The 22,215-nt window shown below is 40.2% G+C and overlaps 1 protein-coding gene across 3 annotated transcripts in view; it reads right to left on the reverse strand.

Annotated features, from left to right (window-relative positions):
• LOC105922197 (KH domain-containing, RNA-binding, signal transduction-associated protein 2) overlaps nt 1-22,215 on the reverse strand; it is a gene marked incomplete at its 5' end in the record, with an annotated part of 61,715 nt that overhangs the window by 38,014 nt on the left and 1,486 nt on the right. For all 3 annotated transcript variants that reach the window (XR_004929710.1, XM_036132550.1, XM_036132551.1), the window contains 2 exon segments: nt 9,146-9,329; nt 11,995-12,122. Coding sequence is in view for 2 of the 3 variants with exons in the window: in XM_036132550.1 (XP_035988443.1) it covers nt 9,146-9,329; nt 11,995-12,122 (312 nt within the window).

Genomic DNA, 22,215 nt, shown 5'->3' on the forward strand with positions numbered 1-22,215 from the left:
AGATTAGAAAAACTTTTTAAAAATTCCTGAAACGTTGCAGTAGATGCAGGTTTTTACGTTAGCTGTCACTCGACTAACGTTGAGTAGTGGAGACCCGGACGACACTGGTTGACTTGCATAACCGAACGATTCCTGGGTAATTTCAAAAAACAAACCTTTTATTTTAACAGAACTCCAAACTAATCTTACAGGTCTAAACGCTTGGGTGGAAGGGGCACACATCCTGATGTAGTCACATTTAGGTGTATTTTCTGTGCGCTGTACATTACCACAAAGTGTGTTAGTTTCAGTAAGTGTGCGAGTCACCACACTAGGTTGTACTGTAGGAACTTTAAACTCAATAGGTGCTGGACAGAAAGTTGGTGTAGGATCTCCTCTCTCATGCAGAACATGCACAATGTAAAAGGTGAACTAAGTCTTAACCTCTGCTAAGCACCAAAGCACTGGACGAGCTGCCGCCCAGAGTACTAGGGTAGTACTTTGTACTAAGGTAGTACTTAGTACTCTGGGCGGCAGCTCGTCCAATGCTTTGGTGATCAGCAGAGGTACTAGAGACTTATGGTCTGCCTCCAGCTTGAATGTAAGTCCATGGACGTAGGGTGATAACCTCTCACAAGCCCATGTCACTGACAGAGCCCCTTTTTTCTATTTGAGTGTAGTGCTTCTCCGCTTCCTTAAGGCGTCTGGATATGAATATGACTGTCCTCCATGTTCTCTCTTTTTCTTCCTGTGTGAGGAGAGCACCGAGCCCGTAGGATGAGGCATCGGCTGCCACACATGTTTCTGCCTCTATGGAGTAGGGAGAAAGCATATGTGACAAACTCAGCTCAGTCTTTAGTTTCTGAAAAGCCTCTCCTTGTGGGGCTCCCCAGTGTTGCTCATTCTTCTCACTGAGCAGGTTTTGAGTATAAAGTGAGGTGGGGGAGAAACTTTCCTAAGTAGTTGGCCATGACCAAAACTCTCTTCACACCGTCTTTATCTGCCGGTTCTGGCATGTCCATGATTGACATGATTTTATTTGGATCTGGGGACACACCGTCTGCTGTGACACAGTGACCCACAAAAAAGATTTGTTTTTTTGAAAACTCACATTTTTTTTATTTAGTGTCAATCCCTCTACTTTGAGTCTCTGTAGAACTTTGTGGAGCCTCTCATCGTTCTGCTGCACATTTTCTCCAAACACAACAATATCATTGGTGTAGCACACTACTCCCTAGCACCCCTCCAGCATTTGTAACATGTGGCGCTGGAAGTGCTCCAGAGCCAATAAGATCCCAAATGGCAAACGGTTGAATGCATATCTGCCAAAAGGGGTGATAAAAGTTGTCAGGAGTTTGCTGTCTTGAGCCAACGGAATCTGCCAGAAACCTGAGGTGGCATCGAGTTTTGTGAACACCTTTGCTCCTCACGCCGCACCCACTTATTCAGATGAGTCATGTCCACACAGTCTTATTTTCCTCGGTCACGCTTTTGGTGCCACAACCATGCCTGCGCACCGGGCTGTAGGTTGTGTCACTGGCGATCAGCCCATTTTCTCCATGCACTCCAGCTCAACTTTCACTTTGTCATTGCCCCTGTCCTGTAATAGCCCCATTTACACTACCCTTTTTTAACCGATCCATGCCGAGTTCGGACCGAGCTTGGATCAGTTAACCGTGCCGAGCTTGGTTCTTACGACCATTTACACATCACGCTAGCACGGTTCCTCGCCTCCTAGTGACGCTCTACGGTACTACTGCTCTCTAGGATTGAAGGAGGGAATCAAGCAAATAAAAATGGCGGCGCCCGTAACATTCAGGAAGTTATGTTTCGTTATAATTATGATATTTTCGTTGTTTGCGGAGAGTCAGGCGAAGAAGGCAACCTTTGGTAAATTTACTTGACATGGTCAGCTTTTGGGAAGTGGATAAGACAAACAATAGTCTAATCAGGATTTACAGACGCAGGAAACAACGACAGACGTAGAGGCTCATCACACTGCTAAGCAGAATCATCACTGGAAATTGTGTGGCACGGTAGGGAAGCTAGTATTTTTATGAATGTCTGAAACTGCAAAATTAGTCAGCTGCCCGTAAGGAGACTATAGAACTGGTCTAGATTTAGCGCGGTTCGTTGTGTCTGGAACAGTTCAGTTCAGTTTGCGTTCCATTTACACTCTATAGTTATCTAGGTTACTGAGAGGGTTAAATCTACGTCTAACTGTAAACTATCTGACAGCTTTGTGTCTCTTATGACCACGACTATAAGGCCCCATATCTGTTGTTCTCTTAATGTGCCGAATTCACAGTATTCCGCCAGCATGTGCACTGTATACTCTCGCCGGACTCCCCTGGCTCCTCCAGTTAAAACTCGCTCTTTCAAAGATTACATTCGTTTTGCTCACCAAATAGGCCGTGAAAACTGTTGTTTTTTCTGCTGCTTGTTGAGTGGTAGAACTTTCAGGATTTCATCCGCGGCATCCTCCACGATGTCCTCCAGCATACATGAAAGTGTTCACCTGGATCTCCTGTGACTGCTTGTCGAGTCCCGATGCTAGCCTGTAACGCTCGAACCGCTTCAGCCATCTCGGCCACTCTGTAACTTTGGTGAAGTCAAGCTTTCCTGGCGCCGCTAGCTGAGGCACGGCGGCCCCACTCCTCCCTGTGCCGCATCTCGTATGTTCATTATTCATGGTTTACTTCCAGACGACGCTGGTTGACTTGCATAACCAAACGTTTACTCGCATCTCAATGACATACACATAAATTAACATGTCCGTCTGGGTACAACGTAAGAACTTTGGTTTCCCTTTATCCAACACAGGTCACACTTTAATCATAACGAGACCGCACAAAAGGAAACGTGTGAGTAAAAATGTGATGGTAAAAGGCAAGCTTTACTTTTGGAGCGACTGGGGACTCAACAAAGATATATATTTTTCTTTGTATGCCTATGTATTTGAACAATATTTGCATTTATAAGAGATTTTTTCACAGCTTTGTATGTTATTGATAAAAATAAGCTTTATTCAAAACAACAGCAGAAGAGTGCGTGTGGAGTTGACCTAAGAAAGGTTAGCAAGCAACATCACATCATTGTGGTGAAAACATGTTGTGTCTTAAAGTAAATGTGAGTAAATGTGTATTTTTCACAACACTAGAACTTAATGGTGGCTCGCAAAATATAAGCTATATTAATCTCTCACTACACAGACAGTACTTAGTGGGATCAATTCTCAGCTGGTTTTATAGTCTCTCTGGGATTAGTGGCAGAAAAAAATAAATAAACTACCAGAATCATTTTGCACAAAGAGCTGCACTCCAGGAGGAACAGCGTAAACAAAGCGTTGCTGTAAAGGATCCAGGAAAGTTGGATTAGTGGTAGGATATTAAAATGAAAACGCTGCGATCGCAAACACCGATACATGATAACTGCCAGCTTCCTAATATTTTCCTTCAGAGTTATAAATCAATAACACCCTACAATTAGGAACAATTTCAGACTTTTTCAGAGTATCACCTTTTATGAGTCAGTCTGACAGTTTGCCAAAATCCATCAGTCAATGTCCTCTAGAGAAACTAAATAATACTCATATCGTCCTAACAACAACAGTGGCCGAACAAAGAAAACTTGTATTATTCCATAAGTAAGATGCGCATTGCAGGATTATTTGTATATAAATAACAAGAACTTCAGCTAATTAAAAAATTTTTTTTTCTAAACCAGCTCTTTGTTAAAAGAGGTCTTGTTACAATCTTGAAGTATGCTCAAACATAATTATTTAATGTAGTAGAAAAAACCAGCAAAGTAAGATATGAGAGAAGGGAATGTTCAGGACAAACTCATCTTTCTTTAATCCCCTCGTTTCCCTGCTTCCAGCCTCCTTCCCGACCTCCAATTACAAAGAGAAGAAATGCCTCGCTTTTTCGCTCCTCAGAAATACACAGGCTCTACATCAGGACTCAATTTGGTTTGGTAATGAGTCTACGCTTGTGCATTTCCCCATGCAGACAGCCCAATCTTCAACTGGCTGCACACATGGGTCCTTTTTTTTTTCTTTTCCTTAGCAGGAAAGCGCCGAGGAAATAGACTAGTAAAAGTGTTGCCTTTTCTGATTTGGATGAAACTTGGAGCTCACCTCATGTATTCTTTTCAAAATGACCTTGATAAATCTCTCAGATCTGGAGGACAAGCTTGCTCTCAGCTTAGGTCTTGCATAGTTTTTCAACATGGATCCCAGAACTATTTTAAGTAATGTGAGAGATTTTACAGACTGCTAATCAGGGTACCAACAGGCCATCTAACTACAGGGTTTTAGTGGAATCACAATTCACAGCCAAGGGCTTTATGGGTTTGTGTCTTGTCGCACACAATGTTACCTTCGGGAGCCCTTTAGTGGTTGTTGCCAGAATGTATGCAATTTTTTCTTCTAACCAGTGTGCTTCCTAGAAAACCACACTTTTCTTTTGTAAATTTAATTCAGATAAACATGTGTATTGTACCTATGATTTATTTATTTTGTTTTAGGTTTCCATCCTGGAGACCAAAACAGTCTTCCAGCCTCCAATTAGGCACTGAAAACCAGCTCAGACATAGCAAATGCAAATACAATGTTCATTCTCTGCTAAAGAGGGTTTTTCTGTCAGGTTTCAGCTGCTATATAGTGCCGTGGCACTCAGAGACACATTGGTGTGTCGGACGTTTATAACTAATACCTCCTGTGCTCTTCTTGTTTCGCTTCAAATCTGCTATCTGCTTTGGCTAGAATAAGGTTATTCCTCAGTTTTATTTTTTCCTCATGGTGTTTAATGACTCACTTGACTTCTGTTGGGCTGCAGTCACACCCTAACTTTTCTTGCCATGTACGTTGGCGTATGGACAAACAAGTTACGTACATCTAAACATGAAGAAATGAAGAGGATTTTGTGGCACATGAAGTTCTGTTCTAATTTGACTCATGTATGTTTCTTTTGATGCACTAGTTTTAAAAAATTCTTATATATTGTGATAAAATGTGTGCAATTCAGTGTTTAACTGCTTAAGAAAAGTACACCTAATTTTGTTGTCATGTCTGTTTTACACTTTCTTTCATATTTATTGATCAACTTAACCTTTTTGGAAGGAAATGTTGATGACCCTAAGGTGTCCAACAATTACTAGCCTAATTAATCAAAAAGAAATGCTGCCAGTTTCACTTTCAGTTTCAAGCAATCAGCAAGCTGGGTTGAAACACAGTGTTTTTCGCTGGTATCAGTGATTTGTTTCCTCAATAATCTCAGCCCGCACATCGCTTTTCCAATACAATGAGGGGACGCTCTCAGTTCTGAACAATTTCTTAGTTCTACTCTTCATTTTTATGCCAACAGCAGCTTTTTTAATAACGTAAGTGACGCAGAAAATCTTTCAGAGGCAGCTGTATGTCACGCTGTCAGCAATGTTACTGTTGCACTCAGTTATGGTAGAGTTTAATGGTGTTCCATAATCAGAGACCCGCAAGATTAATAAAAGAACTACACAGAATGAAAGCAATACATTTTAAGACTTCCAGCTCTAATTGTCGATTCATGTATGTTTCATGTAATGCCTTTACTTCAACTTAATATAAATATAGCTTAATGTGAAGTTGGCACAAATTATACACCTACAAGAAAATCGTTGTTAACTCATTTTTTAGAAGGATGGGTGAAGCAAAATGCTGGCAAAAATATGAATTAATATATCAGTTATTTCTATAACTCACACCATCCCATAATTGCATATATGTTGAATATAGCCAATTAGGGTTAAACACAAGAACTGGACCTTACCTGATTAAACTATATTTACGTACTTCATCTTGATTGCCGCGTTCCTTTATGCCTGTCTGGTTGAACCTAGAAATGCAATCAGTGTGCCCCCTCCCCCTTTTTTAGGGTGTTAAATGAGTGTAGTGAGAGAATACAGCTTTAATTGTCCATCAAATAACACTCATATCACTGACTTTTTCAACAATTCTCTGCTACTAACTTGTTTGTTTTTTTTCTGCCGAAACAGCATTGTTTCTTTTTGTTAATTATGTCTTGATATTCTCCATATGTCTTCATTAAAGATTTCTAATTCCACTGGTGGGGAATGCCCACATCGAAGCTTCTTATTTCCTGCCTTTGCCATGATGAATTGTGTTATCTGCGTCCCATTGATGAGGGCTTCTTTCGTGCTCAGCTGAGGGTTGATAGGACACTGAGCTTAGTTACCTGCTTGATATCACCTGTTCTGAAACAGGAAACGCTGAGTACGACAGCGTGAAGTAGAACTACTCAGAGTAGCAGCTTCCTACTCAGGGTAAATCGTCCATTCTTTCTGAAACGGAGCCCCGGTAGACTGGTGTGATAAAAACAACCTGATCATGAATGTCAACAACGCAAAAGAGATCATCGTTGACCCCCCTTTGCATCATGCCTCCACAGTTGGAGCGAATCTGCAGCTTCAAATTACTGGGGGTGCAGATCACAGACCCTTTGTCCTGGTCCCTCCACACATCTGTTCTTGTGAAGAGAGCGAAGCAGCGTCTGCACTTTCTGTGTCGGATGAGAAGAGCAAACATCCCCCCTCTCATCTTCACCTCCTTCTACTGAGGGACAGTAGGGAGCGTACTGACCAGCTGCATCGCTGTGTGGTTTAGGGCCCACAATGCCTTGGACTGAAAATTTGTAGAAAGAGTGGTAAGGACAGATGAATCAACAGGACAGCGCTTCCCTCCATCCATGACAATGCTCACCGACACTGACGCTGCATGACCAGGGCTCAGGCAATCATAAAGGACCCCTCCCACCCCCATTATGTACTGTTCTCCCTGCTGCCCTCAAGGAAGAGGCTCAGCAGCTTCAAATGCAGACCAACCAGATTCCACAACAGCATAAGAGTGTTAAACTCCCAATAATCACCCCATACATACATATCTAGTCACTTTACATGGTCGCATGGTCACTGTGAACTTTATTGCCCTGAGTAACTGTACTATTTACATCATCACATGGTCTGTTCATTGTCGCAATACATCCTGCGGCTACATATACTCACACTTCTCATTTTGGTCTTACACATAACTATTCTGTACATATGAAATGTATGTTTTGGTTTGCTGCTACATTCAGGACAAATGCAAATACTTATGTTCATCATGTTTCTCTTTTATCTTCTGCTTTTACTTGGATCCTTGCAGTTAAATTCTGTTCGTATGTACATTGCGAATGTGCAGTTGAATGGCAATAGAGTCTAAGTCTAGATGTACCAAAAATACCTTAATTGTGCTTCCACTAGAAAAACCAAAATGAACAAGATGGATAAAAACAAAGTGTGTTAAAACAAAGTCAAGCTCATTCACACTTAGAATGCAGTATTCATAATGAATTTATGAATACTGTTTATATAGTCATTTCTATATAAACGTTGGAATGCACTCATAAATATAGTTATAAAATGCAGAATATGGACAACTGACCTTCGTGCTGATCTACATTTGGGGCTTGGCGGTACATGACATCATGAGTCAGTACAAAATTGCATGTTTTACAATAGAAATCCTCTCTTTCCCTGACAGAAACGTGGGTACACACTCACACACAGTGATTCAATATGTAGGATTCAGAGATGGTCCTTACAGGTAACATATTCAGGATTGCAGAGCGTGCTTTTTTTTTTAACACGCATTTAAATGCTTTTCTACTTATCACTGATTGGCCAGGCTCTTTGTAGCCATAACCAAGCTTTCTTCCTGTCTCTTCATTCCAGCTCCACCTAGTTTTTGTGAAGGCAGATATATCCTGAGTGAGAGTGGGGTGACTTACTGAGTTAAAAGCCGGTTTTGTTATACCTCGTAAAGTGCAATGTTAAATGTTAGCTTTTTGTTAGAAAAAACAACAACAAAAGAACACAAAAACAACAGCAAAGAAACCCGGATATGTTGAATGTGTTTCGTAGCACAGAGCCCAGACCTTTAACTGATAGGATCCCATTTGAAAGAGATGAGAGTCAAATTTGTTTTTACAAAAAGAAACAAGATTGCAAATATAATAGCTTTTTTTGTGACCAAGATTGAGTTTTTAGATTTTTATAAAGGTTTCAGTCAGGAGAAACATGCAGGCAAATAAAATCGCTGCATTATACACACCATATTGCAAATAGTGTTTGATCACCCATCCAAATCATTGAACGCAGGTGTTCCAATCTCTTCTTTGTCCAAAGATGTATAAAATACAGCAGCCAGGCATGCAGACTGCTCCCACAGAGAACTTTATGGCTTAATGGGTTACTATGACCGAGCAGCTGAATCCTAGCAGTATGAGGGAAAAGCAAAGAATGCATTAATGGAGTCACAAAAGTTGCACTGATGACAGTTTGGTGGAGTAGGGGAATGTGATGTTGGGAGTGTTTTTTGAAGATGGACTGGCCCATTTAGTACCAGTGAAAGAAACTCTCAATACTCCAGCATACCAAGTTATTTTGAAAAACCTCATGAGTATTTGTATCCCTGTTCCAACATGGCTGGTCCATAAGACCTGGATAAGTGAGTTTGGTGTGGAAGAACTCCGCCGGCCTGCACTGAGTCCTCTCATTACTGTGATAAAAAAAAAAAACAACAACTCATGGATGAGTTAGGGAAGAGAACTCGAGCCAGTTCCTCTCATCCGATATCACTGTCTAACCCCACAAATGTGCTTTGTAAAATGGTAAACTTTTCAATAAACACTCCTAATGGAAATCTTTCCTGAAGGACTGAAGCTGTTATTGATGCAAAGTGAGCCAACATTGTATTAAAACCTTATGGAAGGGTTGCCACTCAAGATCATATGTGTGTAAAGAAAGACTCACATTATTACAGTTTTCAACAACCGTACATTCCCACATAGTTGTCTGAGCTGAAATATGTGGGATTTCAGACTTGTGCTACTGCAAATAAATTTGCTATTTGTGACTTTTGGATTATCCACTGATACAAAAACATGTTAATTCAAATATAGGGCAATGTCATATTGGTTTTATTTTTGCAAACTCATATTCTAGCATGCCTATTCATGAAAATTGCAATTCATCCAGAGCACAGCGAAGTGGATTAAAACACGTCTGATTGACTCAGATTTCCACCAGAGAGACTTTTTTGCGTTTGAGTAAAGAGGATTGGACTTACATAGTCATCATATGATTCATGTGTGACTGCTAAGAGCGGGGGCCTGTATCCGGCGTTTGCCGCTGCCCCCCTTGTCCTCGGAGCTTGCAGGTCCCTCGTCAGGACTGCTGTGGGAAGTTTGCTGTGTGTGGCTGCAGCCGTCCCTCGAGGTGCCGCTGCTCTTCTGCTCGCACCTCTGTGGCTCCTGCACAAACAAACAAGCACAGAAAAAAGGGCAACGACTCAGAACCTCGCCTCACAGCACTTTTATTTTGTTGTCAAGAATGCAGTTATTATAGCAGAAAAGTGGAGAATGAAGACAGACTTCTGTTATCGTGACGTGTTGCCTGATTGACACACTCTTTACTCTAAGTAAAATGTACTGAAAAACCACTGAGGTAAATTGATCAACTCCTAAATGTTTTTGTTTTTTTTACTCACACTAAATATGTCCGCCATTACATTTCTTTCCGTAAGACTGAGCAGTGCCTTTTTGTTTGTACAAGAACACCTGCCTCAGGCTGTGGGCACACAGGTATAAACAGTATTACTGCATGCACCAGCAGAGAGGCCAGGGGAAAGGGGCAGCCAGGAGGAATTTAGGCCAGATTGTTTCTTTAATAACAGTGTGACTGTCCAGCAGCTGTACCACAGAGACTCTGCAGCACCTGCAAGGATGTAGCATTGTAAATTCACATTTTAAGATCCTCCTTTAGGTGGGATTGAACACCTTCTTTCCCTCTGGCACATCCTCTTCCAGGTAGCAACCCACTGGGATCCGAAGTACAAATACTCAAAAGCAGAATTTCTGGTGGCATATTTTTCATGGAGCTTTGCTGAAATTGCTTATCATTACAGTATGAGAAGAAAATCATGGTAGGGGAAGTGCTGCCGATGGTTTTTCTTTTTCTTTAAATTGAGAGCAACCCGTGGCAGTGCTAGATTTAGCTGCTGCTTGAATCAGGCCACGCTGTCATAGCACAATGTGCCTGCGTTCTCCCGAGGGACCGCCACGGCTCAGGTGGATTACGGACAAATTGCTTTAAAGGTGTTTCATGCAGGTAGCTGAATACATGGCAAAGTCAATCAAATGCTATTTTTTCTGCCGCTGCTTAGATCTCCGGAGCCTGGTTACATGGAAGAGAAGACATTTCTGTCTACCATGAATGATTAAGGCGTAAAAAAAAAAAAAAAAAAAAAAAAAAAATCAAATAATCAAAAAAAGCTTTTTTTTATACTTAACTACAACTCCCTGGAGGAAATTCAGTGGACGTTGTATTGGAAAAGGGGAACAGAAATCTACAGAACCAATTAATCTGAAAATTCACCATGAAGCTGGACACTCCGTCTTTTGTCATTGAAATATACCTCAATCACAACATCCTGCTGAGCTCCAGAATGTCCATAAGACCATTGAATTTTACAGCATGCCGCATTATGGCTGAGAAATGTCAGAGGATTACCAAATATTCATAAGCCTACTACGGGTATAAACATACGTGTTTCTCCTCTCTCTCTCTCTTTCTCTCTCCCTCTCTCTCGCAACTTAATGCTTCCCTGTTGTAAGACTCATGGCATGCGGTATGACAGGTATATTTCCAAGGCAATGCTTTTGTGAGAAAAGACCATGCAAAGGATATTCTACTCCTAAATTTGGGCTGCGATGCTCTGACGCAATTTTGTTCTATTTAAATGAGCCGGTATGCCCATATTTACATATATTTATGCAAATAACAGGACAAGAATAATCCGATTCTAAAAGACCAGAGTTGTTTGCAGAAAGCCAGACAATGTGAAATATTTACCGCCGCCTGAAAGCTGAAGGTAATTTTGACACATGGGAGAAAACAGGAAGAGAGGCAAACTGCTGCACCACAGGCTTTATAAGCAGACACATAGAAAACATCTCTAAATGTGGAACTTGACATGAACACGCCATACAACAAGCCCAAAATGAGTCAAGTCCTGACTCAGAGAGTCTATGGTGTGGGTTAAGGTGACGGCAAAGATGCCCTCTAACCTCAAAGACCCGAAGCACGTCATCAAAGATAGATTAGTCAAATACAAGAAGAAATATGCAAAAGCCTAGCCAGAAATATAGCTGAAATGGTAACTGAGAATTTTACCGCTGATCAGTGAGAAGGATAAAAGTAATTTTCAACACGGCATTTTTTTTATGAAATGTAAAAGAAAACACCTATTTTTGGTTCACAATTGTTACAAGTGTCTAAGCTCAATGAAAACAAGTTGCATTCAGTCAAGCTGTTACAATTTTATTCAAACAAATACAAACCCTAAAATTGTGGATGGACCGGTACGAGATCCGGACAGTCTAAGAACCTAGGTTCATGGTATTAAGATGTTTACACAGAAATTTAAAATAGCTGACATAGAAATAATCTGACATTTTACATTTAAAACAGCCGGCCAACCAGCTGGTAGATTGTCAGCTATAATGTGTAAAACCCTGTTACCTTAAAAGAATTAGACTCTTTTAGCTTCCACCAAACGTTAGCTGTTTTTAGACCGTAACTTTTGAAAACCTTAATATACCTTGAGGCCGATAAAAGTTCATTCCTAATTGCAGAACATTTAAACAGACGGTGTTTGAAATCCTGGCGTTGCCAAAAGGGCTGACTTAGTTAACGAAGCAAGATACACTGAGACCTGATACAACGGTAGGTTCTGGTTGCTCACACCTGATGGACTTGATGGGCGTTTTTGCGTCAGCGTGTGATTAGAAGAATCTCCATTCTAAATAAAAGTGGAGACTTACCATAGCACTGATCAGAGATCCCTAATTTTACACATAGGATTGATCAGCTGCGGTCACAGATTTATTTAAGTTAAACTCTAAGTTGCTGCCTTACATTGTGGATGCTGTGGTTGTTGACCGTACGCTCCTCCCTTGTGCGCTCCGCCCTCTGCCCGACTCGTCGGATCCGTTCAGCAGGGATAACTCTCTCAGCTGCTCTTGCCTAATCTCGTCATTGTAGTCCTGTGAGAGCAGAAGGGACCATGTCTTACACACCGAAAGAAAGGACATCTGTCTGCCGTCTGCAACAGATGGTTTCACCAGCAGCAAATGAAAACGATCTTGACACAGACAGGAAAAAACACACTGTCGTTAGGCATTAAATAGTTGATGAAGCATGCTGTCTTTTGTTTATGCGGCACACAAAGTGTAGGAGGTGGTTATTACTCCTGACAAAGACATTATGTATAATTAATATTCCTCAGAAGACCTGGGGTTTAAGTGACTGCAGTTAGTAAAATAAAGAAAAATACCATCAACAGTTTGGAGAACTCATATGGAAACAAAATACAGTGTCTTGAAAATATATTTTGGCCTTTTTGGCATTTCTTCTTGTCACAGCGTCAACCTTCATTGCAGGCTATTAGGATTTTATGTGGCAGACCAGCCTAAAGTAGTGCCTACTTGTGAAGTGAAAATAGAAAGATACATTGTTTTTTATTTGTTTTTTTACAAACAGAAATCTAGAAAAAAAACATGCGGCAGGTAAATGTTTTTAGCACATCAACCTGAGTCATTGCTTTGTAGAGCCACCTTTCACTCAGTAACAGCAGCACATCTTTTGGGGTATGCCCTACCAGCTCTGCAGATCTACAAAATGATTTCTCTGCACATTCTGCCTTGCATCACAGGTGAAGACCTGCCAGTTCAGACAGAGAGCATCAGAGAACAGCAAATTTCAAATCTTGCCAAAAATCTTCAGTTCAGTACTTAAGACTTCAGTTCATACTTTCTAACAATAAAGTATACAACAATGTCTGTCTTATTACCATTGATCCTATCAGGCCACATTTCCTAACTGAGCTGTGGATCTCTACAGATCCTCCAGAGTTAACATGGCACTCTCGGCTGCTTCACTGACTGATGCTCTGATTGCTGATTGTTCAGACAAAAGGGGGCTGATCATAAATGTATGCAACACTCTTATTTTTGTTCTTTTCTTTCCATCTCAGTGTTGTGCACTACCTTGTGTTGTCTGTACGAGGACCTGCTGTCCCACGTCAGGGGACTGATCACCCTCTGGGACATGAACTACAGGCCCTCTATCCCTGCTTCAGAGTGCCTGTCCATCTGTCTTCAGACAGTAAATCTATCGTTGCTTAATAGAAATATAGCCTAATTGTACTGTCTAAATATGTAATATATAAAAACATGTTCATGCTTAAATAAATGCATGAGGAGGACCCTTATTGCTAGTTTCGCTTCGAAACTCCACATCTAAAGCATTTAGGTCAGGTGGTTTGAGAATCTGATCAGAATGCCTCCATTCGGGGGTTATCCAGGTGTGTCCCACTGGGAGTAAACCCTGTGGAGGGCACAGAGGGATCGACAATGTGTTGCTGGAGGGACTATGTATTCCGTCTGGCCTGGGAACACCTTGGGGTCTCCCAGAATGAGCTGGAGCATGTCCCTGGGGAGAGGCATGTCTGGGTTTCTCTCCTAGACCTGTTGCCACTGCAACCCGATCTTGGATAAGCAGAAGACAACGGATGGATGGAATATCAGAAATGTCAGGAATCTGGGTGGGTTTCTTTCTGTGTGGTGTCTATCCCTCCTCTCTCCCTGGAGCTGCGTGTTCACCTGCTGAGAGGAGCTACCTATCAGAGCCTGGCACATCTGCAGCCTACTCAGCCTCGTTGCTGCCGCTTCTTAGGAGCTGACTGCCGCTCATTCGACGCTTGTTCGTCAACTGTGTTGGTGCCGCTAGCCTCCTGCTCTGTATATGTATTCTGCTAGTCTTTTACCTGACAAGTGTTCTTCTGTTCTCCTTGCTGGAGACCTCCTAGAAAGTTCCCCTCTTGAAGGTTTCCCGATTACCTCCTGTCCAGATCTTTGTTCTCCTGGCTGAAGCATCCTCCCTGTAATAACTCCACAACATCTTCAAGGCCTCCCCCTGTGCTCTGCCTCCTAAACACCCATCCACCCTCCAACGAGCATCCTTGCAGCTAAATGCAAAGTCCACACTGACCAATCCACTCAAACCCTGTTTACCCCCCTCCTCCGAAACTTAATTCACCAACAATTGAGTAAAACCTCACACTCTACTGCTCGTCTTCACCTAAACAATCATCGCCTGCTGTGTTTACCGCTCTCCCCTTTCCTCCCCGCTTCAGACTCATCCATCTCCTGGACCGGTGGGTGTTACCTGGGCCGAGCACCGCTTTGTTCCATCTACAAATAAATCTGTTGCATTTTACAATTGTCTCCTGAGATTCTGTTGCATGCTGGTCAAGAAGCTTCCTCAAACTCTGACAGGAAAACTAAGTGACAAGAAAAACGGTGGCGTGAACAGAGTGCCGTTTCTACTTGACACTTTAGGCCACTTTGCAAAATAATAATTTGTTCTTTGAATTATTTCTCTCAGCCCATCCAATATGATGTGGATCATTACAGAGCAGACAGAGGAGTGAACACAAAGCATTCATTAGCTTGTCAATCCCGACAGATTAACGGGCTTATTTCTCTGAAATACTAAAAGATATGTTTTGCTGCGTTTTGTCTTTTATTCTATATATTTTTGACATACATATTGGAAAGCCTTTGTTTGCTTTTCTGTGCATTTGACCAGGAGGTATACAAAGTGGCAACTTCGTACGATTCATAATCAAACACAGTTCACAACTGCTGTGGAAAGCTGAACCTTTCGTCGTCTTACATCAGAAGCAGCTTTTTCTTTTGTTCTTCAAAAATAACAATAGCTTCTCAGTGGGAGAATTGAATGCTAAATTACTTTCATCCCTTGTCCAGAAAACACCAAAAAACAACATTCTAACTAAAAAGCAGACATTTTAAAGTTATCCCCAGACTTGTTGAGTGGCCTGCAACAAGTAAAGATCAATTATTAAACCAAAGCACAGAGAGATATTGAAATTTAAATCAACAGGTAAGTTAGCTACAATAGATTCAGCAGGATGGTTTTTACTTGGCATACAGAAACCATCTTGTACATCGTTGTGTCACTAGCAGAGGGAAAAATAATTTTGGTAGAGCTTTATAAGGCTGCTCATGTGTTCCTTTTATTAATGAGTCGCTAGAGCTACACTTGTCGACTGATTGGTATGAAGGGGACAGGTAGAGCTCTTAATGGGAAAACTGGCAGCTCATTCAAAGGACAACAAAGCAGCCAGAGCTTGTCAAAACCAACTGTTGACAGAGGGGCTAGTATGAGTGCACAGAGATAAACCCCAATGCGGGACGAACTGTTTGCTCTCTGTGATTAATTCTGACCATGCATGACCTTGGACCGTTTCAACGCCCTTCATGAAGCTAAAGTTAGACTTTATCAGGTCAGCAGATGAAGTGTGGTGATACCGGGCACCCCTGGATTTGGGTCTATTGCGTGGTTTATTTTTACCCAGTGCATTTCTGTCGTTTGGCTCAGCCATATAAGCAGAAAGGTTCCAATAATACGGTATTCATCAGCTTAGCATTAAATATATACATTTTATGTGTAATTATAGAAACCCTTCACATTTGCTACCCCCGCCACAGATGCAACCAGTAATAAGAAAATAACATATTTTATTGCAGTAGCATATTTTCTTAAGAAGACAAAACAACAAAAAAAAACTGTTCTTTATTTTGATTACATGTATTTGACAGGAGAGAAAATCCCATTATAAGAAATAATTGCTTCATGAGAAACTGTTGGTGCTCCATTTAGTTGCATTTTAAGGTTGTTTATGCATCTAGGTGCCGCATGATGGTGGGGCTGAGAAAACCAGCCTTTTTCACTTTGCAAAATCTGGTGTTCTAGTTATTTATACCAGGTGAAAATTAAGTAAACGTGATCAAAGACGGAGTTGAATTATAGGGTAGTATAACTATTATAATCAGGTCGGGAACTCACAGCATATGATATATGGCATGATAAAGCAGATCAGGAAGATTTAGAAACCTTCTAAACATGTTATGACTTGTGGCGGCTGAAGAAATTGTGCAATTTTGTTTTGTCACCATGATCCACATGCTTCATGCATACACACACAATAAAAAAAAAAAAAAGAAAAACGTTTACATATTTAAAAATGTTTAATGAGAACATTTGCATCTTACAGTCTTCGCAGCATTCCAAAATATTTTTAAAAGCAATTTTAGCCTCATCAGCTGTAGAAGTGCAGAACTTTTAATGATTTTGTTGTTTTTCTAATTAGCTTCAACAACACATTTACAATAACGTTTAATTTTTAGTGCTAATGTTTTAGAATTAATTCAATCAGCAAATGCCATCACAGTGCACTTTCTCATACATATAGTATAATACCTAATCAGTCTGGTTTTAGTAAGAGCCCAGCCCAGAACCAAATTATGCATCAAAGAAATTATACATATTGTGTTTGGTGGGAGTCTGGTAACAATTCCTCAGGCATTTGTGCAACCCATAATTTGCTGCTATTTGAGCTGATATTAAGGCAGCAGGGTCATCCAGCTAAGTGTTGGATAGCCTTTCCTTCCTAAGTACCTCTCACTCCCAGCTAAAAACTCTTAAGGTACTAAATGTCTAAATGTTTGCAAACCTAAGTTTGGATGTCCTTCTTATTCTGACAGAAAACAGTAAAGCAAAAATGCTTTTCAGGAGTGCCACTAGGCAAACAGCTTACGGTTATACGAGGTATTATGCATGCATTTAGGGAAAGCCCACCTACAGACCCACTGAATAAATTAGAATTATTATTGAAAAGTTAATTTATTTCAGTAACTCATTTTACTAAGGGAAGTACAGTACATTGAATAATTATAAGCACTTATGTGTTCAAGCCTTTATTTTTGTTAATTATGATGCTTTTCCGCTCACAGCTGAAGAAAACATGACATTTAAGATTAAAAAAATTACACCAGAGTCATAGAAGGCAGCATTTTTAATACAGAATTGTGGGCTTAATGATTAAATGTTGTTCTTTTCGAAGGTACTTTTAATCTGGCAAACAATCTTCATCAGACCGCATATTCTAATTTACAGAATATGACTGAATATTTACATTTAATTACACAAGTTACTACAAGGGCAAATAACTCTGCAATCTCAAAGACTGGAGCTGCATGTATTAAACAGGATTGTGAAAAACCTGCTGCAAACCGGTAGTAATTTTGGTGCAGGAATTTTAGGAAAAAAGTCACCAACCAGCTTTTCAAAAGCTGGGTCAGGGATGTCCGAGAAGGTAAATTTATCTGACCATCTTAAAGGTATACTATGCAACCGGGGTTGATTTTCCAGCGAGGCTCCCCCCAGAGGGCGAAAGTAAAAGTGCACTGTTGTAAAGATGCTCAGCTGTTCTGGCCAATCAAGCCAGGCGCGGTTGTTTTGAGCTTAGCAGACAGGCGAAGGCAACGAAAAGTGGAAAAAACGGCAGTACAAACAATGACTAACACAGTGAAGGTATGAACATCAAGCTTCCCGCAGCGCTATCTTGGCGAAGCGGCCGTGGCGGCCGCCTCGCCAAGACGCGATAGCGGCCGCCGCCGCCTCGCCAGTTTTATTATTATTATTATTATTATTATTATTATTATTATTATTTTTTTTTTTTTTTTTTATGTTGGCGAGACGCTACCGCCACCGCCTCGCCAAGCCGCCGCCTCGCAGCGGCCGCCGCGGTAGCGTCTCGCCAACATAAAAAAAAAAAAAAAGATTATAATAATATTAATAATAATAAAACTCGATATGCTTGCATGTTTATTTGACGTCAACACACGGTTCTTTGTTGTTGCTTTCGCGCGTGCATATAGTGAATGGCAGGGCAAAAATACATGGAGTTCTCGCCGTAAAGCGAGACTTCTGTGTGTGCGGGCCGTGAGCTCTTGCAATTGCAAGTACGGTATTTCCCCCACAGACCCCCAGGGCGGCCGAGAAAACCTTTGTTCGACCTGAAATTACTAATTTAATCATCCAAATCGGTATGGAACACATTAATTAACTGAAAAATGTTGCATAGTATGCCTTTAAGATGTCTGCCTGATAATTTGGAAAGTAATTTCACCTATCAAAGTGAAAAGCTTGTAAGCTGTGTTTAAAAAGAAAATGCAGTTAACGTTTAACAAACAGAATTATCTGTCAACACTGTTACGTTGATGACACTCAGCTATATTCATCCATGAATCATCAATTATTTTGACCACAGGCATGTCTTGATGACATCAAAAACTGGATGACTTTAGATTTCCTGCTTTCAAATTCTGACGAGACAAAAGTTGTAATCTTTGGACCAGAGTCCAAAAAATCCAATCATCCATCCTTTTTTCGACACGCTTATCCCTGTTGGGGTCGCGAGGGGTGCTGGTGCCTATCTCCAGCTGTCAATGGGCGAGAGGCGGGGTACACCCTGGACAGGTTGCCAGTCTGTCGCGGGACAACACAGAGACAAACGGGACACACAACCATTCAAAGTCACGGCAATTTAGAGAGGCCAATTAATCTAACAGTCATGTTTTTGGACTGTGGGAGGTATTTAGACCTGACACCCCCCATCTCCAAAATGAACGTAGGGTCAAAGTTTCATATGTTCATTTTTTTCCCCAAACTTTTCCATGGAAAGTGATGTAAGCAAGTTTATATGTAATTTAAATTAAATTAACATAAAGAAATTTGGAAATGTTCTCTAACTTTTTGATCAGTATTGGATCAGGTACGTTAGTACCAGATGAGAGGAGAACTAACATCCAACGCGTGGACTGTTCTTGTGTAGGCTGGACTTGTTTGCGTCCGTACGCATTTAATGAAGTCTGCTTTGGACAATTAGGTTTGTTCCCTGAGTGTTTAGCACATAAATGACATTCTTGTTTACATTTATTTTACCTCTTTTGATGAACTGATTGTTGTGGTCAGAATTTGCTTTACAGCAGTTTCTCAGGATTCTGTGAAAATGAACTCGACAGTGAGGCAAATGGTTGGCGTCAGTGGCTGCTGAGTCAGATTCCTGTTCAGGACTTAGTGAATTAGAAAAAAAACTAATGTTAAATTCTAACATAAATATGAGATTTAAACAAAGGAAATACCCAGAACAGCAAATGGCTTTTCTTAATCCATTCAAGAATAATAGATGAGGACTGAAACATATTTAAGGTATTTGTTCATATTCTGGGGAGACAGACGATTAATTCATCTGGCACACGTAGTCTGACACATACTTGGATGAAATACTGGAAACAGCAGTTTAAACATTCGCCGTAGTGCTAATATGTGAGAGAAAACTACCTACCTGTCTGCTGCATTGTGTTTAGTTGAGCTTGGTTTGTGAGCGATATTGTTACACCAGTAGAGGTGGAAAGACAACTGGATCAGTGGGAGCTTTCCTCAGGGGAGGAAGTTGTGCTAGATCAAATCTGGCAAAAATATTTTGCAAGATATTGGGGGTGTAACCAGGGGGGTCTACAGCTGAATCCAGATATTTACATGAATCAAAATACAAATAGCCTTTCTTTTTTACATGTACGTATATACATGTAAAAAAAAAATATTTTTGTTTGTATGAAAAGGCCTAAAAAAGGCTGACATATGTATATACAAGAACATACATCAGTGTGTATATATACTGTATATATATTCAGGAATTTAGAAAATAGAATAAACATAACTGACCTAAAACAGGTTAAGTTAAGTCTGATAAAAAATCTATTAGTTTTTTATATGTAAATATCTAGATTCAACTGTAGATGCCATCCATGAACATTGATTTCCTGTCATTCTGCGTGTTCTGAAGGCAGCTTCATGCAATAATGTTATCCATATCGGCACAGGTGTTGCTTAGCAATACCATGACAACTTGGCTTTTACAGCACAACTCTTAATGCATAAAATGTCAATAAGAAAGGGAAACAGCAGGAAAGCGATTTCAGTCTTCACCGGAGGCGGGAAACATCTGTCACTTTAGATACTGACAGGTGCCTGTTGTGTTGGATTGCGTGGACTTTAGTTGCAAATCCATAAATCCCCCCCCCCCTCCCACCCCCAGGCAACAAGCAAGTTCTATGTAACAAAAGGTACCATGTTTTTATTTTTAGGTTTAGTCGGCACATTGAGGTGGTGTTCTTTAAATACAGATATACACAGCTCTAACACAACTACATATTTCAAGACTCAACAGCAACAGGGCCTGTATGAAGGAAAATGACCCCCCCCCCAACAATCAATGTTTTAGTTTATAATACAAATTTACAATAATAAACCAAAACGATGCTTTTTGTCATTTACAATGTCAGTGTGTTATCCTGTATTGCAATTAATTTCTGCCAGTTTCTAAAAGTCTCTGCAAACCGGTCCCTTTCCAGTAATTCTGCATCATTATTTTCCTGTGGGAGAGCTTCACAAATGATTCAAGCAATTTATTCTTACGGATATTGATAATTACTCCTTTACTGTCCATTCTGCTTGTACTCTAATTAGAAAAAAAAAAAAGAAAAAACATTGCTGCAATTTCTACAAGAATAACATCTCATCTTTTTTTCCTAACTGCTGCAATAAAGCTAGAGCAGAAAGCTCTGCCAGCAGGATTATTTTTATTATTCTCAGACTGACATGAAACAGATTTGCATTTTATTCCACAAAAATAAATAAATGCGCTCTCTTTTTACTAGGACAGGTGGATGACAGTATTATAGCGCAAAACACAGCAGGAATCGAATGGGCTGCTAAAGTAACATTTAAATTGTGATCATGACAGTTGAAGTCTCAGCTTTGAGAGAGAGGGATGTTATAAAACGTTTGTCATATTCAGGCATATAAAACTTCCAATAAATATCAGACAACACCATTCTGCATAGGCCATTTCAATAAATGTTTGCACGAGTCATTGATTTATAAGCTGATTTTTAAGAACGGCAAAGAGTTTAAAGAGTTTATAATTGTTTCAATGTCTTGATTTTTCTATAGTAACTTCTATAGTAATTTCCAGTTTTTTTTTAGTAAATATCATTCTGATGATCCTACTGGCATAAGTGTACCACCAGATGTAGGCAACACCTAAAGTAATCCACACATATACAGTAAGAAAATAAAAAAACAAATACGTTAATATATGAAGCTATGTGGAAGTGGTAAGTTTTTAGAAAATAATTCTTTCCTGAATAAACCCAAATTAATACGAGATGGTTCAGTCCTAATTGATCTGGGAAAGGCTTTCTCATTAACGAGGTATCAAACAGGAAGCCTTTCATAACGAGATAAAAGCTCTCTTAAGACAAACTTATTGTTGCAAAACAAGCTGAGGGTATTGATTACCGACGTATTTATATACTTCTGCATATTTCAGAAAGCATCATTGGAACATAATGCCAAAGTAAAAGGAAAATTCTTTCCCCATAAATCAGCCATGGCCACGTGCTTCTCGTAATATTTCTATCGGAAAAATTAAACGAATGATCAGAGAAACTGTTCTAGAGCCAATGACCCTGTGCATTCAACCACCATGTCTTCTTGATACCCTCCCTGCACAAGACTGCACTCCAGAAGAAAAAGCAAGTTGGTGCTCCCAACAGTTCATTGCACAACATTCCGACATGCCAATGAGATGCGGGGAGAATATAGTCTGATTAAATAAGACTAAAATATAAAATTTTCCCATGTTTGGAGGAGAAATGGGATGGCACATTAACCCAAATGATACTAGCAATTCATTTGTCAGGTGAGAACATCTGGGTCGGGGACTGGCCCTCACCATATTGTACAGGCCAACTACTAAAAATTTATTAGAAATTCAAAATGAAATTAGGTTAATTTTTTTGATGATTCCAAATACACAGCAGAGGAAACTCCCAGTTGGTTTCAGAGAAATAAAATACAGCAGCCAGGATACAAGTTATCACCCAACTCTAATCTGATTGTAAACCGTTGACAATAACACTGAAAAACAGAGTGCATAAAAGAATACCCAAGATTCTTCGAGATTTACAGACAGTTTTTGGGGAAGAACGGGCCAACAGCACTCCTGGGCAATGCATGCAATTAGATTGATTTCTTCATCTGGAGTGAATTTTACGTCAATAGTCCCATTAGAAATACAGTCATATTTAATAATTTACAATTTTATCAGAAAGTCAATTTGTTTCAGTAACTAAACTACCTAAG

This window comes from Fundulus heteroclitus, unplaced genomic scaffold, assembly GCF_011125445.2.
Source record: "Fundulus heteroclitus isolate FHET01 unplaced genomic scaffold, MU-UCD_Fhet_4.1 scaffold_526, whole genome shotgun sequence".
Classification (NCBI taxonomy): Eukaryota; Metazoa; Chordata; class Actinopteri; order Cyprinodontiformes; family Fundulidae; genus Fundulus; species Fundulus heteroclitus.